The 19,017-nt window shown below is 35.2% G+C and overlaps 3 protein-coding genes across 6 annotated transcripts in view; 1 reads left to right on the forward strand and 2 right to left on the reverse strand.

Annotated features, from left to right (window-relative positions):
- LOC125190942 (MDIS1-interacting receptor like kinase 2-like) overlaps positions 1–2,274 on the reverse strand; it is a 2,928-nt gene extending 654 nt beyond the window's left edge. Inside the window, exon 1 of the mRNA XM_048088370.1 lies at positions 939–2,274. Coding sequence (XP_047944327.1) covers positions 939–2,274 — 1,336 coding nt within the window. The remainder of the gene's footprint in view (positions 1–938) is intronic.
- A 3,617-nt stretch (positions 2,275–5,891) lies between these two features.
- Positions 5,892–8,880, reverse strand: LOC125208172 (probable metal-nicotianamine transporter YSL7). The gene is made up of 6 exons (XM_048107754.1): positions 8,505–8,880; positions 8,254–8,417; positions 7,994–8,091; positions 7,636–7,770; positions 7,330–7,500; positions 5,892–6,203 (listed from the first exon to the last, which is right to left on the reverse strand). Exons 2-6 carry the CDS (start codon positions 8,389–8,391, stop codon positions 6,191–6,193), a joined length of 555 nt encoding a protein of 184 aa, XP_047963711.1. The 5' UTR covers positions 8,392–8,417; positions 8,505–8,880; the 3' UTR covers positions 5,892–6,190.
- Positions 8,881–12,431: 3,551 nt separating this feature from the next.
- On the forward strand, positions 12,432–17,775 carry LOC125208119 (receptor-like protein 43). Of its 4 annotated transcripts, XM_048107680.1 has the most exons (8): positions 12,432–12,568; positions 13,336–13,471; positions 13,552–13,692; positions 14,786–14,929; positions 15,469–15,684; positions 15,790–15,933; positions 16,031–16,174; positions 16,340–17,775. In XM_048107680.1, the coding sequence occupies exons 2-8, from the start codon at positions 13,462–13,464 to the stop codon at positions 17,701–17,703; spliced, it is 2,163 nt and encodes a 720-aa protein (XP_047963637.1). In that variant the 5' UTR covers positions 12,432–12,568; positions 13,336–13,461; the 3' UTR covers positions 17,704–17,775. The 4 variants fall into 4 exon arrangements, with proteins under 4 accessions (XP_047963637.1, XP_047963645.1, XP_047963653.1 ...); XM_048107688.1 differs by lacking the exon at positions 15,790–15,933; XM_048107696.1 differs by lacking the exons at positions 12,432–12,568; positions 13,336–13,471 and having other exon boundaries at positions 13,572–13,692; positions 14,763–14,929.
- The last annotated feature ends 1,242 nt before the right edge of the window (positions 17,776–19,017 follow it).

The raw sequence follows: 19,017 nt of genomic DNA on the forward strand, positions 1-19,017 counted from the left end.
TTGGAAGATAAAAGAAGGATAAAAATCAAATTTGTTCATACCAAAAATACACATGCATGGCATTTTACTCATCGTAACAATATGTTTGTTATCTGGGTTAGATATTACTCCCCTGTCCACAATTAGGAGGCCCATATTTACATTTTGGTCCGTCTGCAAATAGGAGTCGATTCATTTTTACTATAAATGAAAATAGACCCCACATACCACTGTCTTATTCCACTCACATTTAATTTAAAAGTAATATATAAAAGTAAGATTCATAACTTGTTTCCACTCACTTTCTTAACATTTTGTGGTAGAGGGAGCACACAAAATCAATATGTTTGTTGTCAAGATTTTTCAGTAGAGATATAAGTGCTGCAAATTTGAAAGATTTCCAATGATGGATGGTATTGGACCTTCAAACCATTTATTTGAAATATAAGAATGATATAAATCAAATTTCTTTACGTCTAAAATTGTACATGCATATAACTAATACTCCATATTGTAGATAAAAGCACCATTTAATTTGTTGGGACATATATAGCCATAACTCATAAATCAAGATTACTCAAGAGATATCAAATTGCAAATGGAGAATGAGAGCTCACCATTTAATTTGTTGGAAGAGAGATATAAGCCCATTAGACTTGATAGATTCCCAATGGTGGATGGTATTGGACCTTCAAACAATTTATTTTAAAGATAAATAAGGATATAAATCAAAATTATTTACTTAAAAAAATGTAGATATATGAATAGCATTTTAATAGCCCATTTATGATTAATGCATTGCATTCTTTTTAAAAAGTACTAGTAGTATTTAATTCAAACTTATGACACATTAAAAAGAATAAGAAATTCACTAAGGACATGCCAAGCATGCAAATTAATATATATAGCATTGTTATCCAAGTTCCAACTTAATCGGTTTATTAGTTGAGGTATTTTACCTGAAAAGTTATTGGTTGAAAGGTCCAGCTCCCACAAATTTATTAGGTTTCCTATCTCCAGTCGGATGCTGCCTGAAAATGAGTTATTCATAAGAGACAAAACCTTGAGGTTTGTGAGCAAGCCTATTTCTGGTGGAAGTTCCCCACTGAATTTATTGTCTTCAATTATTAGATAGATTAGTTTTCTCCAACTCTTGATGAAACGGGGCAATATTTCACCAGTCAGGCTATTACGAGATAGTCTTAACTCAGATAAATTGCCCAGATTTGACAAGGATGGCGGCAATGGCCCCGAGAGTGAATTATCGGATAAAACTAAGTAGGTCAGCTTGTTACACAGGCTGAGCTCTTGGGGAATGGAGGAATTGAATCTGTTCATTCGAAGGTCTAGAGTTAGGAGATTCGTGAGTAGGCCTATAGAAGGAGGGATTTCTCCTATAAACAAATTATCAATCAGCTCCAGAATTTGCAAGCTTGGAATAAGGCTTACTGAATCAAGAATGTTGCCAGAGAAGAGGTTGTCGGCAAGGCGAAGTTCCTTCAACTTGGAGAGGTTAGTGATATTTGGTGACAGGGAGCCTTGAAAACTATTGCTGGTGAGGTTAAGATATTCAAGTTTGACCAAATTGGTGAACAATGATTTAGGAATTTGGCCTGTGAAGGTGTTTACGGACAAATCAAGAAAAGTAAGGTTGAGACATGTGGTTATGAAGTGTGGGAATTCCGAGTTGAGTTCATTCCAACCAAGATTAAGGTGAGTTAGGAAAGGGAAAGTGGGAAATCGAGACCAGTCAGAAGTTTCAAAGTGATTGAAGCCCAAATCCAAGAAGCGCACCTTCCTCATATTGCCAATCTGATATGGGATTTCTCCAACCATACGGTTGCTGGAGAAGCTCAGGTATCGAAGCTCTGTCAAGCGGCCGATCTCTGGTGGAATGGCGCTGGAAAACAGATTGTTGGAGAGGTCCAAGAGAGTGAGGCTTGTGAGGTTGCCAAGAGCAGCTGGTATGGAGCCTCCGAGAGCATTCCCATTTAGCTTGAAAGTGGTGAGATTCAGCAATGCAGTGAAATGGAACAGGTGCAATGTCCCTGCAAGGCCTGCACCGGAGAGATCAATCCCAGAGACAGATCCCCCATCGTTGCAGCGAATGCCAATCCATCTGCAGTGGTTGCTGATGTTGTTGACGGACCAAGACTTGAGAGAAGCAGAAGATGATAGGCTGGATTTCCATCTCATCAAAGCCTCCGCTTCACTTGTTGCTGCTCTTGAAGGACACAGACAGAGACACAGGGTTAGAAGAGAAAGATATGTAAGAAAAAGGTATGATGTTTTCATGGCTGATGTTTTTGTCTATCTACTCTGCTTCATTTGCTTACTTATATGCAAACTAGGAGATGCCCTTTTACTCAAAATTAGAATAATATATTCCAACAAAGTGTAAAATTTCCATACTTGTGTTGCCCCACTGGAAAATGAGGGAATCTTGGTGTTTAATGTTACACAAACAATAAAAGTAAAAACAGAAACACAAAATTAAGAGTAAAAACAGAAATGATAAAATAGGCCAGCTTTGATACAAATGATTAGATTATATAAATTAACTCTACAATAAAGATTCAAACGTGTTTGAAGTTTGAGCACAGATTGCTTTAATAATTTATTTACATACACAAAAAGAAACGGGGTACTTTACTCAGCTTTCAATTGCAAAGGACAGATTACACTTATATAATGAAGAAAACACAAACACAAGAATTTTAGATATAATATACATGTTATTTGGGAAGCCTAAATAAATGTAAATAGTATAATTCAGTTTTATGAATAATATAAAAACCATTAAAAAGAAATAATTAGATTAAATAAATTAACTCTAGTAATAGAGATACACATTTCCAATTTTTTATTGTCCTATTATTTAAATATCAAAGAAGCTTTTCTAATGCAGAAGCCTATTAATGATGGAATTCCAGCGATCGATGCAAACGACGATGAAAACATCAACTGATTCAGAATGATTTAAAATTCGCACCGAGCTTGGAAAATGGGAGGACATCGTTCAAGGGGTGAAAATGTCATTTTTTTGGTTTTGAGAGGATTTTTAGGAGTAGGGAAAATATGTAGAATGGGGATACTCTCTCCACATTGCAAATGGAGAGTGCTAAAGTGCGCAAACAAGAAGACTAGTATTTAAATTATACAAAACTAATACGCAGTACAAAAAATGAGTTACGCTTCTCCGATCAATTTTACTATCTACATCCGTCATTACTATCTCATATTGCCATTTACAAATATCAATAATTAAAATTCTCATTTAACTTTTACTACTATTTTTGTTAATTGTATGTTAAATTTTATTAATTCACTTTATCCGAATTTTGTTATAAAATTAATAGTAATATTATAAAAATAAAAATTACATTCCACTAACTTTTCTTATAGTATAATTCTTAAAATATGTGTTGATTTAAAATAGAAATAGAGTAACTTACTTGAAGTGTGATTGGGGCTGAGACAATTTGTATTAAAAGCTAAAGTAATTGCAGAGAAGGTAGAATTTTGGAGAAACTTTTCCAAGTCAAGTCAACTAAAAAGAGAAAATTTCCAAAATTGTGCTGTCCCACTGGAAAAACGAGTGAAGCTTATGTAATCAAGTCCCACTTGAAGTATAAACACGAGTGTAGTTATTATTTTGGGCTTTGATAAATTATTTGGTTATGAAAATAAAAGTTACTTTTGGCAAATTACTACCTAATATGTTTTTGGAAAATAAGAGTGGTCATGGAAAATATACGAGAACCCAAGTTTGTATTATAATCACAAGGCTTTGTCAAATTATTTAGTAATGAAAGTAAAATTTTATTTTGGGTCAAATTATGTGTTAATCTTTTGTGCTTTCGTGATATTAGAGCGGTATTAAATATAATTTTATTTTGGGTCAAATTATATGTTAATCTTTTGTGCTTTCGTGATATTAGAGTAGTATCCTACGTCCTTAGCCGTTTATATTAAATATCTCATATTGCAATTTTTAAATACCCTCAATTAAAGGTCTCATTTCATTTTTACTATATTTAATGTAGTAATTGGACTTTACATTCCACTAAATCATTCCACCCTTATTTTGTTAGGAGCATAAAACTATTATTTCTTTCATTCTATCAAAAGTAAGGTGTTTCATTTCGGACATCAATTATATGAAAATGATGCTTGAAGAAATGAACGAAATAAGAACCCAGCATAGAAGTGAAAAGAAAATAAAGGATTTATATTAAACTAACTTTTCCCTTACATTTTCATTTCTTAAAATCCATGTTATTTAAAAAAAAAAAAGACATTAATTCATCAACCAAGAGAAAAACATGCGTGATTGGGACTAAGAAGATAAAACCTGCAACTTTAAATATATTCCAAGCAAAAATGCAAAGTCTTTCACGAGTCAAGTCAAGTCAAGTCAAGTGCAACGTGACAATTTTCTATATGTGTTGTCCCACCTGATCTCACTCTGTAGACTCACATGTTATAAATGAAAATGAGGGTAGCTTCTTAATAAATATTAATGGATACAATGTATCCTAGTTATACAACGTTCTAGTCTCTTTTGCGTTTCGGGAAAAAATTGATAAAATAAAAATAACACAGAGTGTAGCTGATAATTTCGCATTACTCTTACATTAAATTAAATGCAATAATAATAAAGAAAAAAGAAATTCAACTATCGGTAAAATCTTGATAACGATCGGGACAATTGGTCTTAAGACAGCAGCTTGACCGGGGCTGCTTTCCAAATGTGACAACTGGAAAGTGACAATTTTCCACAAAGTTCTCACTCTGTAAAGTCACATGTTAATGGAAAATGAGTGAAGCTTTTTTAATGAATTCTACTTAACTTTGTTGACCTGTTAACTTTGCATGTCTTTATTTTGTCACGTAGAGTAAGTTTCAATTGAATTTCGCAGTTTGGGGTTAATTTCAGCTGCTGTAATTTTGAGATTTAGCTACGAATATACGATGTATAGGGCAGTGCTAAATTAAAATAATTTTGTAATGAATATTATGAAAATTCTATACATATCTTATTATCTTTAGTAAGTTAAGTTTAAATATATACCCCTAAAGTCTCGGTTACTATCTCATTATATGAAATTTGCTATGATTTTAGTCTAAGATAAACAAACAATTATTTAATAGTCCAAGACATAAGTAATAAGAATTGAGTAATCTCATGAATCGACCTTGGAATTAGACTTTTTTTGGGCCTGTTGAGAAATTATTTGGTGAAAAGAGTAGAATTTTATTTTTGAGCCAATTATCTTGCACTTTAATAGTCCTTCATGTGGATCGTTCATTTTGCTTGCCTTTTTCTATAGGTTTCCTCAGCTACAGTATTCTTTCAAGCCTTTCATCGAGTACCTGTGACACGAACTGTTCCATTGAGTTATACGTAAATGGTTTTTTGCAATTAATGGAAATTTAGCAGAGTACTCTTTTTCTACATATTTAGCTGTGTTTTAAGTAGATCATGTCGGCGTTATATACTTATAAATTGAAGTTTGATTTGCTTGATTTTTTCAAGTAAATCCTGTCGGCGATAATTAATGGAAATTTGATAAAAAAACATTACTCCCTCCGTCCACAAATAATAGATCACTTTTGCCATTTAGGACGTCCACAAAAAATAGATCACTTTCTTAAATTGAAAAGTTTATCTCTCATACTTTTCCCACTTTTTCTTCCTCCTCTCATACTTTACCTACTTTTTCTCCCTACCTCTTTTACTTTACCTACTTTTTCTCCCCCTCTCTCTTACTTTACCAATTCTATATTAAAACCCGTGCCATACACAAAGTGATTTATTTTTTTTGGACGAGGGAGTATTTTATAGTAGAATTTATGATGTAAAAACTAGTTTATAGTTTGATTTTTAAAAATTACTACAACATGTAACTTCATGCTTGAAAAAAATTGACAGTGGATAACAGGTACTCCCTCCGTCCGCCATTAGGAGCCCCATTTGCCCCTCTTGTGAGAGCCCCAACTCCAGCCCGGGCACGGGGAACTCAAACCTAGCTTCACACTGCGATTGGAGCTTTGAATATTTGAATTCTGGAATATTGCTGATCCAAACCTAGACACGACCGAATTGTTCCACTAGCTAACCGATTTATGGTACTCCAATATTTATCATCTATATCTTCTGGTTTCTTTTCTTCAATGGCAATGTCAAGACCCTGCTGGAAAAGTGAGTCTAGAACCTCCCCCTGCGACATACCAAAATGGCCAGTACCGTCAAATATCTCCACCGTCAATTTCATATTTGACAGTGGAATCCTCGACCATCATGACGAAGAACTAGCCTTGACTTCTTGATCATTACCCGCCATTACAAACTCAAAATAAAGTATTACAAACAAATAGAACCAAGGACGAACCTTGCTCTGATACCACTTGTTGAGAAAATCGGGCAAATTTTCTCTCAAATAGTGAAATGAACCGATTCAGTAATTTTAGAGTTAACCCAATGGGGTATAACCCGATAAAATTACTTCCCCAAATAAATTCTCTGGTAGTGGGGACTGGGGACACTACTGTCCTCTCTCAATTACCAGACTCCAAACACAATTTATCAGTCGGTGTAAAAAACACTACTACAAAACCCGCAAATAATATTGAATACGAAATCACAGCACAAAAGCAAACCTAGAAATAAATGCGGAACAAAATAAATAATAAAGAAAGAACACACCCAAAACTTTGTTAACGGAGTTCGGCCAAATTGCCTACATCTCCGAGCACCTCTGCAGATATTATATTAAACGGAGAACAGAAACAAATTTTTGAGGACGATTTACAAAGTGTGGGGGGTGAGCTCCTTTTATAGGTAGCACCCACCCCAAACTTCCTACTCCCCATCGATGTGGGATTAAAAACTTTGACAAAAGTCAAATATTGTAGGCCAATATTTAACAGATCTTAACCAAGTTGTAGAGGCCATCACCAAGAATCATGGCTATGGCAATGAAGACCTAAACAATTAATTGGAATTAGTTAGAAATTCAAGAGAGGTAGAAGTTATGGGTTCTGTTACGAAAGTTGAGCTTTTTTATGGAGTTGTCTTGGCAATTGAAATTAAAAATAAAAATATAACTATCCACCATAAGTGTGAAGATAGAACTGAAGTTGATTTTATGAAGGAACCCATGGATTACTATTATGGTATCAGAGCAAGTCACGGACTGTGGCCATATTTAACCGACCCAACAATGTATTTGGGCTTTAAAATTGGGCAGTGGTCCAACCAATCAAAAATTTCTTTTTAACCCTTGGAATATTTGTTATGGCTATTTGTTTCATTTTCCAAGAAAGAGAATAGGAAAAATGGATTACTCATGGCTGGAAGATGGATAGTCGGCAGAGTACCAGTCGCCCTTCTGGTTGTTTATCAGCTGCCACATAAAGCCCCACGACAGGATAGCGCCAACCAGCATTGATATGGTAATGCTATACGAACATAACATACCAATACCAACATATGATGCTGAGAAATCAAAATAGAACCTGATAGAGAGAGATGTAATAAACACTTATGTTGCCTTATGAATATATGTATGTTGCGGATTTTGGTGTCCCATATAGACTGAATGAGCTCTCTTTCTCGTAAGTTTGTTACAATGTAAAACCAAGGAAACTCACGTGTTATCATATGCTTTAAGGCCAAATGTAGGGAAACTGCTGAATCCGCATGAATAGGTAGCTGTGAAAAACCATTGGAAGAGACCCCAGAGGAAGCTGAAGGTGAAGAACTTCCCCAAAGCTCTTCCTTGTTTCCTTCATATAGGGATATAAGGTTAGATTCCAATAATATCATGAAGAATAGGCCATTTCTCATTTGTACTGCAACCGTGTAAATATTAATGACAAATCATGAAGTTTCATAAAAAAATTCAATTTTATCCCTTCTGACCAAATTTGGGGTGATTAAAACTAGGGCTGCGTAAATATATCGAAAAAATGGTATACCAATTGTATCGTACTGAAAAAAGTGACTAACTTGGCTAACTTGGCTCCCTTGGGACTGTGAAAACTGTTGATGAGATGAGCTGCTGCTGTACCACTTGGAAAAGTAAGTCTATAATCAATGATCATGATCTGAAACCAATACGAGAAACACTGTTTTGTCAGTATATCTAGAACTGACTTGATTCTCATAGCATGTTGTTCATAGAATTCCATCCCCTAAATGGGTTGTCAACCCTACCAAATATGCGCTCGGTTGTTCCACAAATGCATGATGAAAGAGAGGAATTGTACCTTTCGAAGAGGTAGAATAGTGAAGAGACCCAAAAAGCTAACGCTAAACAAGAACACAATCATCCATGAAAGTTGAGGATTTTTAGTATTCTGAGGGCTATTATCTTCACTAATTTGATTGCTGATAACTTCGCTCATACCGAGAAGGTAGCTTCCAAAGCCTCCTATTTTGGGAATGGAGTGTCAATTGCAGATATAATTAGTGTGTTTATATGTGTGTGTGTGTGAGAGAGAGAGAGAGAGGGAGAGACCGCTGGCGGCGATGCCGGAGGAGGCGACCACACAAATTTGAATGACGGCGTTCTCCTGCCTAGTAAATGGCTGCTTGAGAAAGCCAGATTTCTCGAGAAACTTGGTCCACGTCTTGACGAAGAAGAATCCGAGGAGGCCAGCTTAGATGTTGAGCGATGGGATGATCCCTGCCGTCAGATTCAGCTTCATCACGATGAACGTGAACAAAATGGCCAGAATGAAGCTCACTGCAATCGCCCGGAGCGTCAGCTGTCTCTACCTCAATGGCACCTCTTTCTCTCGAATATTCTCTCCACCGAATCATCCTCGCTGCCGGCAGTGGTACTCCTTTCGCTCTCATCCATAAGGTTTCTTGATTCTTCAGAAATTAGTGTTTGGGTTTAATCACAATGAATAGAGACATGTATGTGTGTCTGAAATATTAAACATATATATACTCCCTTCGTCCAGTCAGTGATACATTTTTCTTCCGAAGATGTCTCACTCTAAATGATACTCTATATTTCTAAAAACACATCAGTCTCTCTACTTTATTCTCTTTACCTAACTCATAAAATAATATTCTCTCAGTCCCACCTTACTTTTTCATCTCTCTTTCTTTATTCTTTTCATTAATACAACACTACATAAAATCTCCTACGGAAAAATAAATGTTTCATTACTAATGGTACGTGTACTGCATAAAATCCCGTGCTAGAAATGAAATGCTCCACTTAAAATATGACATAGGGATATAAAGAAGAAATCTTCACTAGTTATTGTCCTTTTTCAAGTCATCGTCCCTGAAAACACGGCATTCCTTATTTGTCGCTGAAGAGTCAAGCCTACACAATTGGACATATATTTCAACATATAATTGTGATGGATTTTGACATAAAATATGACACATTTGGAATGGTATATGGACCGAGAAAAATATTACTTTTAATTTTTTGATCGAAATAATAAGTAGTATTTGTTTATAAAATTCTCTATCAATTGACTTCAGGTCAATAGTTTAGTTTAGTGGCTAAAAACTGCAAATCTTGCACAAAGTAATATTTAGAAAAAAATATTTAAAATTGATTGACGAATCAAAAAAATTGTTGGGGAAATTAAAATGCCGTGATTACAAGTGGTGGTTCTATGTAGAGAAGTATATATATTTTGACTTAATCAGAGCCTCAATTATATCGTTTCAACAAAAAATATCTCTGATATATTATTTTATTTAAGCTTATTTGTTTCATATGCTAGTTTTTCTCTAATATAAATCTTCGTTTTTATATGCAAATTTTTCTTATTGTATGAATACGTATCCTTAAAGTCAATCCAATGTTATGAGGATGTTCGGTTTGCAAGAGTATACACCGGATTAAATTAGTAGTGTCTTTAGTAGTGTCTTTGGTTCATGAGATTTAGTTCCTCAACTCGATCTTAGATGGATAATCATGGGATAATTAGTCATAGCTAATCCCCTATAACTAAAATAATCTCACAACTCAATTCTAGATTATATCTTGGTATTATTTATTCTATGTGCATTTGCTATTTTTGGTATATCCTCACAATTCAGGACAGAAGCTGCAGGAACCCATTCCATTTCGTTAAAGAGCAATTAATGATCTCTTTCCTCAGTCCCTCATTTAACATTTTGGACAGGACAAGCACTCCTCCATAGCTATATCTGTGGCTATTTCCAGTCGCATGATCCATTTTGATGACATGAATAACAATATATACATCCATGTTTTTATACGGGGCAAGAAAAAAAAATTCTTGGGCTTTTTGTTTTTTAAGTTCTTTGGGCTTCTTTGTGGGCTATAATTTTATGGGTTAATGGTATTCTTCTTGAAAACAATAATACTATTCAAATGCATCTATAACATTGTCGATTATTCCATACCTATAATTACGTTGTGCAATTTTGGTGTTTGATTACCCTAATTTTAAAGAGCTCTAAATTGGCTTTAATTTTAATGTAAGAATTAATTTAGCCTTAATAACTGCGAAAACGACTTTATCGAGAATTTTATGTCCAAATCCACCACAGCTATATGTTGAAATATATGTGTCCAATTGTCTATTCATAAAGCGACTATTTATTTAGTGATAAACGCAGACTTGACTTGAGACCACTAAATGTGGACTACATATTAAGGCATGCCGTGTTTTAAGGGTCATTTGGTGATATGATTTCAACCATAAACACATCTTTCTTCTATTATCCAATATCTGTATTTGTATAGTTGTATTTTATTCTCAACGTATCACGTAAATTAGGAGTACAAAATTTGATTAATAGCTAAAAGTGAATATAAACGACAAATATATAATGCATACAATCGAATAAGTTTTATAGTATCACATTTTTTACCAATTTCATAGGCTAAAGGATTTGAGTTTATATCCAATATACCATACAAATAGATATTAAATTACTAAACTATTCTTGAAATAAAATTGAAAAGATACTAAAAATTGATTCATATTTGTAATGATATACTTGTCTTTGTTGCAGCTGAAATAACAGATTTCTTAGTTCCGTACAAGATATCAAAATTGCTTGTTAATGTATTTAATTGAAAAAAAAATGTGAATGTAAATATCAATGAAGAGAAAAATTATGAAAAAGGACATTGACTTGGCTTATGAAGTCTTCGTCTAGTGTCTGTAATAAGTCATGCAGAGCAGTCGAAGAAAAAAGGAATTTAATCACATGGCAACGATTGATGAATTGATTGAGTAGACATATAGCATCGTTTTCCAGTTAAACAGTAATTAAATTCATCTTGGAATAAATTAACAAATTATATATTGTAAATATTTCAGTTAAGAGGTATAGGAATATAAATTAATTAATTTTTTACTTGACGTCATGGAAATATTTAAAGAACTAAAAGCCTCAATTTTCTTAGATAAATTCAGAAAAAATAAAATAAAAATAAAAAAAGTAAAAAATTTACACCGCTGGCGCCGCTGCTCCCGGTAAACCGCCCCCACCGCCCTTCCACGCCGTGTTTGCGGCCCCGGCCCCCTCCGCCACCCCCGCCCCTTCCCGCCGCGGTGCCACGTTTCCAGCAGTGGTCGCTGCGACCACTGTGGAGTCGCTGCGACCACTGTGGACACTCTTAACACAACTTTAAGATCAGATCTACAGTCTCCTTAATGTAGAGTTCTTTTTGTATACATAAACCATTTTCTCTTTTTCTAAGTAAATAATTTTTGGTGTATAGGAATATAATTTTAAAAGTAAATGAAAAATCATCACTATTATGTTTATGGTAATGGACGACTTTTGGAGTATCATTTATTTCAAAAACAAATGATAAACTCTCTCTTTCTCTCTCGCACACACACGCACACACTTTTGAGGTATATATAGTGGTGGCTCAAATCTTGTATACACCACACATTCCTAGCTACTTTTAAAATCAAGCCTAATGGTTACATCTTCCCATCTCTACCTCCTTATGACATCATTCTTACTACTTCATTGGTTGATTGATTATAGTTCGGCCAACTCAAATATCAACATTGATCGTTCTTCACTTATTTCCTTTAAATCTCGAATCTCTTTCGATCCCCATAATATATTGACCAAAAATTGGAGCGGTGAGAGCAGTATTTGCAGTTGGGTCGGAGTTACTTGTGATTTGAATCACAGGGTGACTCAGTTGAATATATCATCCATGAGTCTTGTAGGAACCATTTCTCCAGAAATCGGAAATCTTTCTTTTCTCGTTTCTTTAGATATAAGTGAGAATTCCTTTCATGGTCCTATTCCCCCATCTTTGTTCAACATGCCATTTTTAGAAGTTTTGAATTTGAGGAATAACAGTTTGTCTAGTAGCCTACCTCTTGATATGTGCAAACACAATCTCCATAGGCTCAAGAGACTTCGTATTTCTCACAACGTTTGTCTAGTAGCACAGTTGTATGGGGAAATACCATCGAGTTTGGGGCTGTTCGCAACTTGAGTATCTTTCTTTGCAAAGGAACAATTTCAGTGGACGAGTGCCGATACAAATTAGGAACTTGAGATTGCTTCAACAATTATATTTGGGTGCAAACTACTTACGTGGTAAGATCTGATCTCCATGATATCAAGACTTCATATTGCATGTATAAGGGGAGTGATCAATTGCTAACTCATCATTTAATTGCTAACTACAACTAATTTAAGGCCATAGGATTTTAGAAAACGTGTGGTCTACAATTTGCCACGTGTAATTTTCGTTTTTATTAATAAAATCAAAAAAGATAAAAAAAAACGTCAAATTAGGGTTTTAGATGAAAATGTCAATATAGTGTTTCGGAAATATCAACACAATGCTTTGAGAATGTCAACACGATGCTTTAAGAATGTTAACCCATTGCTTATATTGACATTCTACATGTATTATATTGACATATTTTATATGGTATGTTGACATTTCTGCTTGTACGAAAAAATTGAAAAATTTTCGATTTTTTTTTCAAATTTTGACGTCGGAACATATGCATATATGATATCGTTGGAATCCTTATAAAATTATCTTTAATTTGATATATGTTATATGAATTTAAAGTTTTGGGATTTCTTTTAAAAGTTAGTTATAACTAAACATGTAGTTAAGTGACATTAATACCCCTATTGATATTTTATGGAATTAATCATATGACTTTATTGACGTTTTTTGTTGATCGTATTGATATTTCTTGATTAATGATCTAGGCCCTTAATTTGAATATCTAATGGCTATTATTTAGTTGTAGTTAGCAATTAGGTATTGAGTTAGCAATATAACACTACCCGCATGTACAAAGTTATTTATAATTGGATGTTGATTTGATGCAATTTACTCACAGGTAATATACCAAAAGAGATTGGTGCTCTTACTAATTTACAAAATTTGGACATGAGTACCAACAGCTTTATTGGACCCGTGCCAAGTGAAATTGGGAACTTGACAATGCTTCAATTGTTGGAATAACATGTTAAGTGGTAAGATCTTATGTCAGCTCTTGCATTCTGTACTCTTTGTTAATTTTGTTTTGATTGCTTTTGATGCAATTTAATTACAGGAATTATTCTGAAAGAGATATGTGCTCTTACTAATTTACAACATTTGGACATGAGCATCAACAACTTTAGCGGCCCGGTGCCAACTGAAATTGGGAACTTGACAATGCTTCAATGGTTGTACCTTGATAACATGTTAAGTGGTAAGTGTTGAGAAAACCGGGTAATTTTCTCTCAAATAGTGAAATGAACCGATTCAGTAATTTCAGAGTTAATCCAACAGGGTCTATCTCGATAAAATTACTTCCCCAAATAAATTCTGCGGAAAGACTGGTGGGGACACTGTCCTCTCTTAAATACCAGACTCCAAACAGAATTTATTAGTCGGTGTACAAAAACACTACTACCAAACCCGCAAATAATATTGAATACAATATCACTGCAGAAAAGAAAACCCAAAAATAAATGCGAAACAAAATAAATAATAAAGAAAGAACACACCCGAAACTTTGACAACGAAGTTCAGCCAAATTGCCTGTCTCCGACCACCCTCTGCAGAGCTAGCTTATATATTTAAATGGAGAAGAAATACAATATTTGGGGTACATAACAAATGTGGGAGGAGTGCTCCATTTATAGGCAGCCACTCCCCCAAAGTTTCTAATACCCACCGATGTGGGATAACAAATTTTGACAATTAGTCAAAGTTTGTAGGCAAACTTCAACAGTAAGATCTTATTTCATGCTCTAACATTCCTATACTTACTTTGGAACTAGATAGATTTTTACAAACTCTTTTCTAAATGGTTAGAAACGTATGATCCGAATCAAATGCACAAAAATGCTCTAGACCTCCATTTTTGATATGTTGTTCCTTCTAACGAGATGGGATCCATTTTCTACTAATAATACTCCAATCATTTTTGTTTCTATATCTCTCATACTTTATCAATTTTACTTTATTCCTTTAAGAAATAATTATAATATTGCCCTTGCATATATAGACTCATACTCCCTCAGTTCCATAGCATTAGAGTCATTTATCTTTTTAGCAAAAGTCAACACATTTTTCCACACCTATTTTACTCTTTCATACTTTATTCTCTCTTCATCTCTTTACCTTTTTCATTTTCCACTTTACTCTCCTTTTACTTAACTCATCTAACACAATTTTTCTTAATCTCCGTGCCGAAATGAAACGCCTCCATTACTATGGAATGGAGGGAGTATATAATTTTATTTTATTTTTAGACTCATATATAATTCGGTGTAGATGTGATGCACTTTACTTTGCAGGTAATATTCCGAAAGAGATAGCTGCTCTAACCAATTTACAGTCATTATTCATGAGTAACAACAGCTTTAGTGGCAAATTGCCAAGTGAATTGGGGAACTTGACAATGCTTAATTCCTTGCTTCTTACAAGGAACAATTTAAATGGTGAGAATCTCATGCTATATTTATTTTAAGTGGCCAATCAAGTCAAACACTACAGAAAATGCGCTAGATAGTAACGGAAATAGTGACGGCGGCTGTTATCTCAACAATTAGTGATAGAAAAATGACTAAAAAGCGTTTGTGACTAAAGCGAAGCATTCGTCTATGTTTCCGTCAATTGGTGGATTACTAGCTTTAGTGACGGATATATTTTTTATTGACAAGTTTTTTAATAACGGATCTGCCAAACTTACTATGTCACTGAAAAAGTTGTCAATAAAAAATATTAGTGACGGATTTGTCCGTCATTAAAGCTATTAATCCACCAAATGACGGGAAACAAAGATGAATGATTTGCTTTAGTGACGGATTTCCGTCACTATTTAGTGACTGGCGCTTTTCAGCCTTTTTTCCGTCACTAGTTGTTGAGCTAGCAGCCGTCACCAATATCCACCACTATCTAGCGCTTTTTTTTAGTGTTTGACTTGATTGGTTTTTAAATTGTGTTTTTGATGTAATTCCATAACTTTTCAACTTGATAGGTAACATACCAGAAGAGATTGGTTGTCTAACTAATTTAAAAGGTTTAAGCCTGAGTTACAACAGGTTAAAAGGCCCATTGCCAGCAACTATATTTAGCATGCCATCCTTGCAATATGCTTCCTTTGCCTTCAATAAGTTAAGTGGGTCATTATCGAGAGATAATGGAAACATGACATCTCTTCTCAGAATTGGCCTTGAATTCAACAATTTCACTGGTATGATTCTGCATTTCATTTACTCCAGTATTTTGTAATTAGCTATCAATATATAGCATGTGACTGTAATTAACAAAAACTGAGCTGATAATTTTGCTACAATAGGCAATATTCCAAAGGAGATTGGTCATCTTAGAAATTTCGAGCGCTTAAGCATGTCTAGAAATATGTTTAGCGGATCGTTGCCCAGAGAAATTGGGAACTTAATAACCATGTATGGATTGTTCATTCACAACAATGCTTTAAGTGGTATGATCTTGCCATTTTATTTACAAGTCTTGAATTTTAGGAATATCTACCATTCTTTATTAAACAAATTGGATTTTCAAAATTCATGTTGTTCCAGGTCACATTCCAAGAGAGATTGGTCACCTTGTTAATTTGATAGAGTTGCAATTGGAAGAAAACAATTTCAATGGACCATTTCCAGAAGAGATTGGAAACATGACACTCCTTAGCTACTTATGGCTCAACAATAACAATTTAAATGGTATCATACTCTCTCTCACACATACTAATGACACTCCCCCACTATATGAAACCCACTTTTTTTATGTCACTAGCTACTATAGAGTGCTACCACTAGTACTACATTTTAAGATCATCTATTGTTTTGATGAATTTCAAGCTTGACACTCTCAAAATAAACTTGCAGGTCCGATACCATCCACCATTGTGAATCAATCAAGACTGCTTAGTTTAGTGCTCGATTCGAACAACTTAAGTGGAGAGATTACAACGTTCATTCTTCTCTCCCCCGACATTAAGTTTTTATCCATTGCAAACAACCGTCTATGGGGACCACTTCCACCCTTCATTTGCAACAATACAAGTCTTGAATTTCTTGATTTTTCAAACAATAACTTGAGTGGAAGTATACCTCTTTGTCTATTTGAAAACTTGAAGAATCTTCAAGTTCTTAATCTGGGTGGAAACAACATGACTGGTTGGATCCCTGATAATATTTCTTCCAATTGCAGCCTAAAGACTTTAGATGTGAGTCACAACAATTTGGTAGGAGGTGTTCCACTTTCCCTAGAGAATTGCACTTCCTTAGAAGTTATGAATGTGAGAAACAATCACATAGTTGGTAAATTTCCATGTATGCTCCCATCTAGCTTGCGGTTGCTTGTGTTGCGCTCGAACAGATTCCACGGAGAGATCACATGTCGAAAGAGCTGGCCAAGTCATCAAATCATTGACATAGCTTCCAATAATTTCAGTGGCAGTCTAAATCCTTTTAACTTCACATATTGGAGAGGAATGGTGTTGGATCGCGATGCAGAGTTGGAGCGTATCAACTTAGGTTTCATGGCTTCGTACATGGAATTCTACTATGGGAACGAGGTGACATTAACCATTAAAGGACTTGAGCTTGAGCTTGTCAAGATTTGGCCAGAGTTTATCTCTATTGACTTCTCTTGCAATAATTTTCATGGCGAAATCCCCGTGGAAATTGGTGAGCTCAGCTCACTCTATCTTCTCAACTTATCCCACAATTCCCTCAGCGGTCGAATCCCAAAGTCATTTGGCAAGCTGAGGCAGCTTGGATCGCTTGACATCTCGATGAACCAGCTCACGGGGGAGATACCAAAGGAGATCGCGTATCTCACATTCCTCGTTGTGATGAATGTATCTCACAATAAGCTAGTTGGAGAGATTCCGATTGGGAATCAGTTGCAAACATTTTCTGCTGATTCATTTGAAGGGAACATTGGATTGTGTGGTCTCCCTCTCAACATTAGCTGCACGAATCCATCACCGCGGTTTGTGGATGTGGAATCGGATAGGGAGGTTGAGTGGGATTATGTGTTTGCTGCGGCTGGATATGTTGTGGGCTTAGGAGGCTTCTCTTGGGTGCTTTTACTTTGTCGAAGTTTCAGGTATAAATACTTCGAGAAACTTGAGGATGTTTTTGAGAAGATCTTTGAGTGTTGCCAACGCCGGAAAGAGGAGATAGACGGAGTTGGGTGGAATCAAGTTATAAGAGACAACAGTATGAATAGATGGAGTTGGTGATGAAGCTTAGTTATCCAAGAATGTGCTTGTAATAGTATGAATATGTTTGCTTTGATTATCCAATGTTTTGTAAGGTTCATTATCAGTTTTTAAAATATTAGAATCAAGCCAAATATATAAATAGAAAGGAACAACGATAAAAAAAATAAAAAAGAAATCACAATGATTAGTAATTTAAAATTATTAGCTAGTTCTACTGAAAAGACAATCTCAAATAAACCAACCATGATTAACTAGAAAAATGACTTGATCAATACTAATCACATTCCATAGAACATACCTAGCCCTTCTTTGTGTTGTAAAATATATCTCTTCCCTTCACCCAAACGCCGCATAAAGTAACCATCTAATTGTTATGCATAAATTCCATCGTGCGTTCATCATAGTTTCGGTAAATCTCACTCAAACTCTTCAGCCACGGAGCTCCCAAGGCCATCTTTGTATCATTGTAAAGTCTATACTTCAGCCAAGATTACAAGTAATACAATCAAGAAACTTATCTAGCTATTTCACTACTAGATCTACAGTCTTCAACTCCTTCTGGTTGTACCTAAAACACTTAATAACCAAAGAAGAGAAACAAGATCAAGAACAATTTATTGGCTCAAGTTGCAGCAGGTAAATCCGACCCTCTAATTCCTTAGTCACCAATTGATTTGCCCCTCAATGGAGAAACCCTAGCAGATAACCAATCTACTCCACCGTATCCACTGAAACCCTAGATCCAGCAACCACCTCGTTGCAGAGACAATCCAAGGCAAAGCCATGGCCAAACACCAGTCACCCAATCCTCGGGAACCACAAGAAACCGCTTCATACACAGACAAATTTGTCTGACCAGAAACCAACCAGAGGTTTCCCCAACACTCAACTTACTCACTCACCAGTGTATACCCACACAGAGGAGGAAGAAGAGAGATCACACTCTCAAGCCTACAGCACAGAGAGAATTCCAGAGGACCACACTCACAACCGAGAGAGAAAAGAGAGAGAGGCAGAGTCAAAATGAGGCGGAAGAGAGAAGGATCTAGTATATAAAAGACACAGCCCCAACTCACCACCACATTCTGCCACGTGTAGGGCATCACTGGAGATTGGACTCAAGCCAACAAAGTGTGGGCCGGTTACTGGTGGAGCAGATTGGGCCTATAAGGGCCATACTATTACAATCATGAATGGGGATCACAAATAAATCAGCAACAAACTCATGCCCTTGAAGTGAAAACTTGACATTGTTACACTTTTGCTTACAAAATAATGACTCCCCATAACAATTGCCCAAATAAACACGAAAAGGACTGGTTGGCGTAACAT

The sequence above is a fragment of the Salvia hispanica genome, chromosome 1 (assembly GCF_023119035.1).
Source record: "Salvia hispanica cultivar TCC Black 2014 chromosome 1, UniMelb_Shisp_WGS_1.0, whole genome shotgun sequence".
Lineage (NCBI taxonomy): Eukaryota > Viridiplantae > Streptophyta > Magnoliopsida > Lamiales > Lamiaceae > Salvia > Salvia hispanica.